This window comes from Typopeltis vanoorti, chromosome 1 (genome assembly GCF_054136105.1).
Source record: "Typopeltis vanoorti isolate ZY-2024b chromosome 1, IOZ_Tvanoo_1.0, whole genome shotgun sequence".
NCBI lineage: Eukaryota > Metazoa > Arthropoda > Arachnida > Uropygi > Thelyphonidae > Typopeltis > Typopeltis vanoorti.
The window spans coordinates 62166425-62179029 of NC_143549.1; the positions used below are offsets into that span (position 1 = coordinate 62166425).

General features: G+C 35.6%; 1 protein-coding gene across 2 annotated transcripts in view; it reads right to left on the reverse strand.

The window, feature by feature from the left end:
- Smr (nuclear receptor corepressor smrter) overlaps positions 1-12605 on the reverse strand; it is a 530430-nt gene that overhangs the window by 269565 nt on the left and 248260 nt on the right. For both annotated transcript variants that reach the window (XM_090397581.1, XM_090397569.1), the window contains exon 6: positions 7521-7637. In XM_090397581.1, the coding sequence (XP_090253707.1) occupies positions 7521-7637 (117 nt within the window). The remainder of the gene's footprint in view (positions 1-7520; positions 7638-12605) is intronic.

Genomic DNA, 12605 nt, shown 5'->3' on the forward strand with positions numbered 1-12605 from the left:
CTAATCTTTCTTCGCCTATTCTGTTTTGACGATACCACCTGAGATTAGCTCTGCTAACGCATTCCCGCATTCCTGGATGCTGACAATATCAAGTTCTCTCTTAATATCCTCGTTTTTAATATGATATTGCCATTGATGCCATCTGGTCACGCCTATAATCATTCTCAGGACTCTTATATCTGCGGTCTCTAGTCTTTGGTCAAGTGTTTTACTTCTGACCCAGCTCTCAGATCCATAAGTTACAACTGGTTTGAACACTATCTTGTATACAGCTAATTTAGGGTTCCGACTAATTTCTTTCTTATTCAATATGAATTTATTCAATTGACTTCCTACCATACCAGCTTTGTTGATTCTGTTGTCTATTTCCATATTTAATTTACCATCTTCACTAAAAATCGTGCTAAGTAGCTGAAATGTTTTACTTGTTTCACAGATTCTCCATTCACAACGCAGTTGACTTTTCAACGATTCTGCCTATTTTCATTGTCTTTGTCTTTTTATTGCTGACCTTCATACCATATCTATTACAACAGTTATTCAATTTAGTCAGGGAATCTTGCAGACTTGTAGCGGATTTATTTAGAAGTGTAACATCGTCCGCATAAAGCAAAGATTTCACATTAACATCTCCAATTTTGATATCATGTTAAATAAGAAGAAAGCATATCAAAAGTTCCCGTCAAATAAGTCATCTTGTGCTCTTAGAGAAGAATGCTAAACACTGTATAAAACTAGCTAAACAAAAGTCATGGGAGGACTTTGGCAAGAATATAGAAAATAAATATCAAGAAGGTAGCAAAATATTCTGGAGGTTGTTGAAGAAGCTTAGGAATGGAGGAAAGAATGCTGTAAAAGGAATTAGAGATGATAAAGGTTACATGAAAATGGTAGAAAAAGATATCCTTGAAGTATGGAGTAATTACTTTGAAAAACCGCTAAATGAAACAATGATGATAGCACAGTGGTAAAAAAACACTGACCAGGCATGTAGTCAGGAATACATATCCATACTGTATAGCTGTATACAAGACAGTGTTCAAACCAGTTTTAACTTATGGATCTGAGAGCTGGGTCAGAAGTAAAACACTTGACCAAAGACTAGAGACCGCAGATATGAGAGTCCTGAGAAAGATTAGAGGTGTGAACAGATGGCATCAATGGCAATATCATATTAAAAATGAGGATATTAGGAAAGAACTTGACATTGTCAGCATCCAGGAATGCATTAGCAGAGCTAATCTCAAGTGGTATGGTCACTTAAACAGAATGGGCGAAGAAAGATTACCAAAACAAGTGTTCTCTGCCAGGTTGGCAGGAAAACGACCCAGAGGGAGACCAAGATATAGGTGGATTGATGCGATACAAAGTGCCTTAGAAGATAGAAATATAAGATCTGATAATGTTGGAGTCTTGACAAGTAACAGACTGATTTGGAGGAAAATTGTAGATAGGAAGTTAGTAATGATGTAATTTTTTTCATGTAGTACTATCATATCCTGTACACCCCTTGAGGGTACATGGCAGGAATTTGATGATGATGATACTACTTTCCTTCATAATGTGATCCATATAGATAATGAATAACAGAGGGGATAATGTACATCCTTGTCTCAACTCCACATTTAACATCAAACCATCTTCCTGTACTTCCTTGAATTCTAACTGCTGACTTACAATTCAAATACAGACTAAGTATTGCTCGATATAATGCCCCATTGATACCATATAACTATAGCATTTTGAATAGCTTCTCTCTTGGCACCTTGTCATATGCCTTTTCCAGATCAACAAAACTTAAATACAGATCTTCGTTATATTCCCATGATTTCTCCACTATTTGTCGTAAAGTGAAGATCGGATCCTGACAGCCTCTATTTGGCCTGAATCCAGCTTGTTCTTAACCAAGCTTTTCTTCCGCAATTTTTCTCAACCGTTTCTCAAGTATACTGGCATAAATCTTACCAGGATCACTCAGTAGGAAAATACCTCTGTAATTCTCACATTCAGTTTTATTTCACTTTTTATATATGAGTACTATGAGAGCTCTACTCCAATCATGAGGAATTTGCCCCCTCTGTCCAGACCTTCTGAACTATGCGATGCAGCCACTGTAAGACTTTTATACCACCATACTTCAGCATTTCTGGTCGAATATCATCTATTCCTGCTGCCTTTCCACATTTCAAGCTTTTGATGGCTTTTTCTACTCAAGTATGGATATGTATTCCTGACTGCATGCCTGGTCAGTGTTTTTTAATCACTGTGCTGTCATCACTGCTTGTTTCATTTAGCAGTTTTTCAAAGTAATTACTCCATACTTCAAGGATATCTTTTTCTACCGTTTTCATGTCACCTTTATCATCTCTAACTCCTTTTACAGCACTCTCTCCTCCATTCCTAAGTTTCTTCAACAACCTCTAGAATATTTTGCCACCTTCTTGATATTTATTTTCTATATTCTTGCCAAAGTCCTCCCATGACTTTTGTTTAGCTAGTTTTACACAGGGTTTAGCATTATTGCATTTGTCTCTATTGAACTTTTGATATGCCTTCTTTTCTTTCACTGCCTCTTTAACTTCCTGTGTCCACCATGGAGTTCTGATTTTTTTTTATCCTTGCAGACAACCTCACCACATGCCTCTCTGGCAGAATCAATCAATGTTTTCTTCAGAGTTTGCCACTAATTCTCCAAGGTTTGATTCCTGTTCTCAAACTCTTTCATTTTTTCTTCAATAATCTTTGTGTATTTTAGTCTACAGTTCACATCTGAGAGCTGCTCAACTTTCATTCGCTTTAAAATTTTCTTATTCTTTTCAATATGAAATTCAATTTTATCCTGCTCAAGACTAAATAATGATCGCTTCCAATTTCAAATCCATTGTACACTCTGGTGTCCTGTACCAGGGGAAAACATCACTATCAACAATAACATAGTCAATGAGATTTTTCTTATTCCTTGCCTCTTCTCTCCATGTGAATTTGTGCATATTTTTATGTTGGAACATGGTGTTAGTAATAACCAGTCCATGTCTGGAGCAAAAATTCAACAGGTATTTGCCATTATTATTAGCTTTGCTCTTTTCTCCAAATTTTCCCAAAATATTTTTGTATGTCTGACAATCATTTCCTACTCTGCTATTTAGATCACCAACAAGGACCAACTTTTCATTTTTTATTGTGTCAGTTGCTTTCTCTAAGACTCAAAAAATTCCTCCACTTATACCTTAGTAAAACCTTCTCTGGGACCATTGGCACAAATAAGTCTCATTGTCCAGTTCCCCATTCTGATATTTGCCCACATCACTCTACATGAGACTGCCTGCCATTCAAGAAGATTAGCCTCATATTTAGTGTTGAAACTCCTTCTTTTCCTTGATTGTCAACTGCCTGAATATAGCATTTTGTATTTATTTCTCAAAAAGATCTCACTAATTTTTGTCTTTTTTGTTTCTGGATGAATCAATCAGTGTTTTCTTCAGGATTTGTCGCTGAATCTCCAAGTTTTGGTTCCTGTTCTCAAACTCTTTCATTTTTTTTCTTGAATAATGTCTGTGTATTTTAGTCTATAATTTACATCTGAGATCTGCTTAACTTTTATTCGCTTTAAAAGTTTCTTACATGTTCTTCTTTTCAATATGAAATTCAGTTTTATGCTGCTCAAGACTAAATGGTGATCACTTCCAATTTCAAATCATCTTGTACACTGTAGTGTCCTGCACCAGGGAGAAAACATCACTATCAACAATGACATAGCTAATGAGACTTTTCTTATTCTTTGCCTCTTCTTTCCATTTGAATTTGGGCACATGCACATTTTTATAGTGGAGCATTGTTTTAGTAATAACCAGTCCATATCCTGAGCAGAAAACCAACAGATATTTGCCATTATTATTATTTTTGCTCTTTTCTCCAAATTTTCCCAAAATATTTTTGTATGTCTCACAATCATTTCCTACTCTGCTATTTAGATCCCCAACAAGGATCAACTTTTCATTTTCCACCGTCAGTTGCTTCCTCTAAAGCCTCAAAAAATTCCTCCACTTCTACCTTAGGAGAACTTTCTGTGAGACCATAGGCACAAATAAGTCTCATTGTTCAGTTCCCCATTCTGATATGTACCCACATCACTCTACTTGAGACTGCCTGCCATTCAAGAAGATTAGCCTCATATTTAGTATTGAATGATACGGCTACTCCTTCTTTCCCTTGATTTTCATTGCCTGAATATAACATTTTGTATTTATTGCTCAGAAAGATCTCACCAGTTTTTGCCTTTTTGTTTCAGTCACCCCTATTATGTTGATCTGGTACTTATCCAATTCCTCGGCTAGCTCCATTTCTTTGCCAAAAGGTAAGGCGATCTTCATATAACCTGAGTAGGTTTTTTAGTTGGTGGTGGATTGAACGTTGCCTTAATATTGAATTTACACAGTGTTCTGTCCATTTTTTCAGATATTCCCCTTATGTATGGAATGGCTATGGCATTTTGGTAACATTTTTTGTGAATGTCTGCTCCTTGCAATGCTGATTTGTGACTGGCTGCTCTTGGAGCTTCTAGGTTGTCTGTTGTTATTTTAGTTTTAGGAATTTGGCTATCAGTTTTTCTAATTTTACAACACATGTTTCACAGAATTTTTCATAATTCTTTCATTTGCAGAAAATAATATTTTACATCTAAAATCAGAGCTATCAAGTTATGTAAATCATGACATTTGGGATGTTCTTGAAGGAGGTATGGATGAATCTGCAAAACACATGTTGTGTAAAAACAAATATTGATAGCCAAGTTCCTAAGACTAAGACTAAAACAGCAACAAGAAAGCCACACACCATCTAGAAGAGATATCCAAAGAAACAGCCAATCACAAACAAGTAGGGGGGGAGGCAACCACCAATGGATAATGGCCAAGTTATCACGCTATCCAGCCATAACCTGAACAATGGGCATTCTCACTACTTCAAAAAAAAAAAGAGGAATAAAATATACTATTGCACCAAGGTTAGTCCACAAATTAGATTTCTTCTAAGACATTAAAAGAGGTCTAACTTTCCTCCCTACCAAAATCAAAAAATACAGAAAGAAACAATTAAGTAATATAAATAAAGTAGAAATATTAGCCATAAAATCACTGAAAAAACTACTAAGGCCGATGTTGGATTGTGATAGGGTGGAATTTTATGAACTCCTATCTTATCACAATCTAACATGCATTTCCAAACAAAAAAAAGGAGATAAATGCAGTAAATTGCCTCTAAGTGTAAAATAAGTAACATGTATATATATATCAAGCATGTTCTGTTCTGAAAAGGTTAAATAAGTATATATTTTGTGCCATTCGCGAATGAGGTGGTTAAATTAATAATGAAAATGTAAAACATTACCAGAGCTTTATAAAATAACATGTATAAAAGAATTATGGAATGTGAGCACAAATTTACCAGGGGGGGGGGGGGGAGTGAAGTCCAAAGGTCATGGAGCCGTACGCGAGGGAGTGGCTCGTCTTAAGAAAACAACGTGACATCAGCGTACGTGTGATAGCGTGGAGAGGATGGATGCTGTGACGTAATAGCACGTGAGAGTTGGCTGGACATCGAAAAGGGTGAGAAACGCCGAGAAGTAAAGAAGGAAATATAAGGGTCATGCACCCCTGAAACAAGGCTTTTTGCTCCTGGATCTCCTGGGTGTTTCTCTCTCGTGATGGCGAAGGATGGCAGTGCCTCCGTACCAGAGGGAATCCGATTAAGGCAGTTGTGGGTCTCGGTGGCCGTATTCTCTGTGGAAAAAGGCAAGTACGGCTGTCCACAGAAGGCCAGTTTCCTGTAAACCAAGGATGCAATAAAGAACCAGAGGGGAAGATAAGTAGACCTTAATTGTGTTTCACTGAATATGAATGAAAGATTTGTGCCGCGTTGATATGTTATGGAAAAGGAACATTAATAATATAGAATAAGATTGTATTGCTATCATTTTAGAAAGCTGCTGAATTTAACCTTACTGTCTGTCGCGTGTTAAAGTTCGCTTTTATATTGAATGAAGTTACGGATATGTTAGAGTATGGAATTGATAAATTATAAAGAGATTGTGAAAGATATGAATGTTATCTTGTGTAGTCTGACAGAACTATGGAGTTTTAGAATGACTGTGATAATAGTACATGAATAATGCATTAGAGAGTGTTAATATAATTCTTACTTTAGAAAGCTACTGCATAACATGTTATAAGTATAATAGTAGTGTTTGAATATTTTATACTTTGTCTGGAACTCCCTTAAGATGGGATTTAAACTAATGTTATTAAGTGTATCAACTTTTGAGATATAATAAACCTTGCTTTTGATTCTAACAAAGACTTTCTGTGATTTCTGGAATCCGATGCACCTCTTATAAAATATTATGAACCTATGCGGGATATTAGAAAAGGGTAAATTTGGCCACGTCTGCAGAGTTGATAGGTATCATTAAGTACCGTCCTGAGATTACCTCTTGGTTGTTAATATTAATAATCTAATAGCGCTAAGTGGCGCAGCGAAACAAATAAATTTCTTGGCATTTTACGAGAGGTAAATCTCAGACACTCTGATACTGCCTCAATCTCGAGGAAATTCCATTATCCCTCAGAGGTACCATGTGTTACCCGATTGGGTGTATAACGGAGATATAACACAAAGGTTGAAAATAGTTGTAATAGGAAACGCCGATGCAACACCGACAAATGCAATGGTACTGCCATTTTAGACTGAATAGCATATGTAGAAAAAATGAACCTATTGATAAGTACCAATTGGTTAACAGAAATTCAAAAAGCTGCATCAAAAAGAAAATAACAGAATTAAGTTTCTATGTGAGCTGTGGAAACAGTTAAAAGGCTGTTGATCATATTATGCCCATACTTCTTAAATTTACAGTCTGACAAAAATACACAAAAGAAATGCACCGCTGTTACCAATATTTGAAGGAATCGAAAGTCCTTATCACTGAGTCAAGAAACTAGCAATAGCACTGAAAGAGTTAGTAGGTGATTCCTCCACCTACATAAAAAAAGCAACACTTCAATAAAGAAAATTAAACACATGATTGAGATGTGTAAGTTAGTGAGAGGAGCCTATCAGATAGTTACAGAAGAAATATTGCATAGGATAATGAGTGACGCAAAAATAAGAGATCATTCCTGAAAATTGCAAAAAAGGTAACGTGAGTAAAAAAGTGAAAAGGGGATTATTTTTGCCTGGCAGGTGAGTGGAATGCATTGCTAGAGTGCTCCAACAGTGAATGTATTCATGACAAGGTACAATAGTTATTGTGATTAACAAGAAGTCAAATTTGTGCAAAAATTCACAAGTTACAAACACAGCAAAAAATCTTAATTAGCAAAAACTAAATATTTGCAAGGATATTGAACCTATTCTGCCAAATCTCAAGAACGTTATTCTAAAACCATTGTGTTTTTGGTATAAAAGGATGTAAACAGTACATGAAATATAAATTGCATCACAATAAAATGTATAGCATAACATACCCTATTTTCAGAATAGATAACCTGTGCTATGCTCATCTGTTTTGGTTCTGCAGGAATACTATCTTGGGCATCTCTCTTCATATCAGGAGGTTTATTAGATTCAGCTTCTAGATCTTGCTGCAAAATAAGACCAAAATTTTGAGTAAAATTTAAATTGCTATATGAAAAACATGTATAAGTTATTGACAACAACTGATCTGATTATTCTAAAGAGAAAACAGACAATATATTGAAAGAATGCTTAAGGTAGCTGTATGGAATATAACTGAAAGATTTGAGTGTGTTTGGAATTATGGCATGAGCAAGATCATAAGGTTGGCTGAGTGGTTAGTGTATATGCTCTCTAGCCAAATAAGGCTGTGGGTTTGAATACCGCCATGAGCATGGTTGTTTATGATTGTCTGTGAAAATACTAGTGGTAGTAGTTGGCAGTAGATGATGTTGGTGTAGATGATGTAGTTCACTGTAGTTGGTGGATTGAGTGGTGAGACGGAGAGTTGTTGAGCAGTGCCCTCCCTCGATGAGTCTTTGGACTCCTTGGAAGTGTCACGTAATAATAATATCTTAACTGCATGTTAATATTCCTGGCCAGTTTAAGTTAGATTTTTTTTTCATTTTTAGGGGGGGGGGTGCCATCAGAGTTGCATGAACTTATCTTCAAGTCTTTTAATCATCCTAAAACAATTACAGAGAATATGAGCCCACATCATTCTACATCATCCAAATGAATGATAATAATAAAAAAAAAAATAAAAAGTAAATAATGAAACCTGTATTTCTTGTAATGAGACCTATGGGGTTCTCATAATTAAAATAAAAATAAAAAAATCACACTCTCTCTCTCTCTCACACACACACACACACACACACACAAAGTAAAACTTATTGTCTTATTTATTTGAACAACAGAAACAGTAAAGCCCATGTGTTACATTAGAATCTTTCTATGCATGCAGTTGCTGGGCTGAAAATAATTCAAATATACTTAAAATCAAATACAACTTATGTAACACAGTTAGGATCACAATTTCCCAAACTTTAGGGGATGGTAAGGCAGACATTATGATTAAGGCTCTGTCAATGAAGTTGGGCTTAGGTACTTTCTTTGAATAACGGTACACAATAAATAACGGAAAAAACTCACGTAGAAAGATTATTTATTAGTATAATTTTCGCCTGTGTGTCACAGGCATCTTCAGTACATTAAGCTCAAAATTAAACACTAACTGACAATTCCAATTTTGAGCTTAATGTACATTAAGCTCAAAATTAAACACTAACTGACAATTCCAATTTTGAGCTTAATGTACTGAAGATGCCTGTGACACACAGGCGAAAATTATACTAATAAATAATCTTTTTACATGAGTTTTTTCCGTTATTTATTGTGTACCGATATGTCTACTCACGGTTTACCTCTTTTAAAACTTTCTCTGAATAAGCATTCATATATATACATACATCAGATCTGTGTAATTGTTTTGTGCTTTCATATTGGATTTCATGGCTAGTGTTTTTAATCCCATGAGATGCCAAGTCACACTTCTTTCGGAGAAACAAATTTGTGTGCTCTTGCTAAGGATTTTATGATATCATCCATTTGAGATGATGTATTGTGAATATGGCATCTCTTTAAAAGTGAGTTTTTGGTAGAAAGTGTTCCATCAGATTCATGTTTGCTGTATATGCACATTTGCTATACTAAATGGATACAATACAAGAATAACACAAAAAATAATTAACAATCCTCCTATAATCTTACATTAAGAACATCTCTGAAATCTATATATATAATTGTGGCAAAGATTAAAGATTATATATATATATATATATATATATATATATATGTGGCGATCAGCTTTTACTCGGTTGTTATACATTTCAAAAAATAGATTTAATGACTCCAAGACCGAGATAACATATAAAGATTTTAATGATAAATACTACTAGTTTCGGCATATAGCAGCCTTCTTCAGGTATTTATAAAGGAAAGGAATACTAATAAACATTGAATTATTTAAACAAACTGGAAATTACAGGTACAAATTGCCTCACATAATCGATACATAAAAACGTTGTATTTTTCAAGTTGTTCCAACTGGCGTGCCATTGTTTGTTGCAATTGTGCGTGCAAGTTCACGTAAACGCCAATATTGAATAACTGCAGCATGGCTATCTGGGATATTATAACTTAAATTATTATTTAAGTGGACCGGGTTCAGTAGGATTTCCCTTGATTCTACGATTTTCCTTTCAAACTCATCTTCACAGCGAAAAATATTTTCTGATCTATTCCAGCATACAGAGTGGCTTTGTTGGTCATCATTAGGATTATTTGAAAAAAGAACATGACTGGATAACGCAGTTGCATGAGATCTTTTGTATGAGATGTCTCTCTTATGCTCTTCTATGCGTTGTTCAATAGATTTGTTAGTTTGACCAAAGTATGGGATATTGCAATCACACCACAATTTATATACTCCAGGGTACTTAAGGTTGTGATGAGTAGGTTTTGGATGGCTGATTAGAGAACGGATTTTTGGAAGTGTGGTGAAGAAGGTCCTGATATTATATTTTTTAAGTACTTTAGCTATTTTCTTAGAGACTGTGCTAATGTATGGAATGGAGATGCTACCTTTAAAATTAATAGTCTCTGTTGTGCACTGCTTAGAAGGGTTCAAAAGAAATTTCTTAATTGTTTTTTCATAGTATCCATTTTGTTTAAAAATAAGAGTGAGGTGATTCATTTCTTTTTGTAGTTCATCTTGTTCATTTAAGAGAGAACGTGCTCTGTGTCCTAAGGTAGATATAATTCCAAGTTTTTGTGGTGGAAAATGATGAGAAAGATTATGCAGATATCTATTGGTATGCGTAGGTTTTCTGTACATAGAGATTTTTAATCTTTCAGAGCATCGTGTAAGCATGACATCCAAAAAAGGTAAAGAGTTATTATTTTCTATATCAGCAGTAAATTTTATATTAGGATGTTGGATGTTTAGATGACGAAGAAAATCTGTGAGAGCTGTGTGCCCGTGATTCCAAATAATGAATATATCATCAACATATCTTTTCCAAACTTTTGGTTTAAATGAGAGGGAAGATATGGCTTTCTTTTCAAAGTCTTCAAGGAAGATGTTAGCTAGCACTGGGGACAAAGGGTTGCCCATTGCCAGGCCTTGTTTTTGTTGGTAAATGGAGTTCTTATATCTGAAGTAACCAGAATGAATGCAATGCTTTAATAAAGTGAACATTTTTTTGGATAATTTATCCTGTAGTAATGTAAGTACCTCGTCCGTAGGAACGTTAGTAAATAAAGATATAATGTCCAAACTAGCTAGAATATCATTATCATCGATGGGAATATCTTTAATATGAGAAACAAAAACTGTGGTGTTTTTGATGAAAGATGAAGATTTATTATTATTATTATTACGGGTATCTCCATGGAGTCAGTAGACTCATCGCGGGAGACCCAAACTAGCAAAACAATATCTGTCATATCTCTTCTTGAATTCATTTACAGATGAAGAGCTCACAACAAAGTCAGGCAATGAATTCCACTCATTCACCACCCTCCAGGCAAAAAACCTTGTTCTGACACCTTTGTTAACCACACTCTTCTTTAATTTCCAGAGATGACCTCTTGTTCTTCCATCACTATCACACAGCTGAAACATTTCCCCTGCATCAATCCTATAAAAACCTTTTAGTAATTTGAATGTTTCTATCATATCCCCTCTTCTTCGCCTATCAGCCAATCTCTGCAATCCACAAGCTCTCAATCTATCAATGTAGGGAGCATTTTTTATATCACTCACCAACTTGGTCACTCTTCTCTGAACCCTCTCCACAGCCTCCTCATCTCCAAGGAATCCAGGTGACCAGACCTGAGCACAGTAATCCAAATGTGGAAGTATCAATGCTTTATAAAGGGGAATAATAACCTCTTTATCTCTGGATGTCAGTGTGTTCCTCAACAACCAAGTAATCCTATGTGCAATCTTGGACACCTTAGCAATGTGTCCTCTGAACTTCATCTCCTTATCTACCAATACCCCTAAGTCCCTAGCCTCATCAATCTCTTGGAGTACCTTTCCATCTATGTAGTACACAGCTGGTAATCTTTTAATCCCAAAATGCAAGACTTTACACTTTTCCACATTGAACTGACATCCATTTTCTTTTGCCCATTTTACCAGCTTATTTAAATCCTCCTGCAAACTTTCAACATCAGCTTGATTTTTTATTGCACTACACAACTTTGCATCATCAGCAAACAACTGAATATCTCCCTTTAAGCCGTTTCCTATATCATTTATATACAAATTAAACAACATTGGCCCAAGCACAGAGCCCTGAGGCACACCACCGGTCACCTGCCTCATTCTGGACTCGGCTCCTCCATACACCACCTTATGGTATCTCTCCCTGAGCCATTCTCCTATCCATATCACCAATTTAATATCCATTCCCATCTGCTCCAATTTGCGTAACAGTGTTCTATGGGGTATCCTGTCAAAAGCCTTAGCAAAATCCAGAAGTACCACTGTGTAGCCAGTTCCTTTGTCCAACTCTGATGTTATTCTATTATGGATAGTTAATAGATTGCTAAGGCAGGATCTACCTTTAACAAAACCATGTTGGCCTCTATAGAGTATCATATCCTGATCCACCCATTCTTGAATTTTGTCTTTAACCAACTTTTCCAATACTTTTACCACTACTCCTGAGATGGTGATTGGTCTGTAATTCAATACTGCAGTTTTAGAGCCACCCTTATGCAAAGGAACCACTTTGCCTAACTTCCACTCCCTAGGGACCATACCAGAGTTCAAACTTAAATTAAATATCCAGGTAAGAGGGGTTGACAATTCATTTGCACATTCACGCAACACCCAAGCTGATATTCCATCTAAGCCTACCGCAGTGTTTGCATTTAAGTTTCGCAATATATTTAATACCTCTGATTCTTTAGCTTCAATTCTCACATTAGGTATTGCTATAGGTATAGAGATATCCTCACTTGGGTGATAGACTTTTGAGAAGTGATCACTCAGTAACTCGACTATTACATCTGATTTTGTC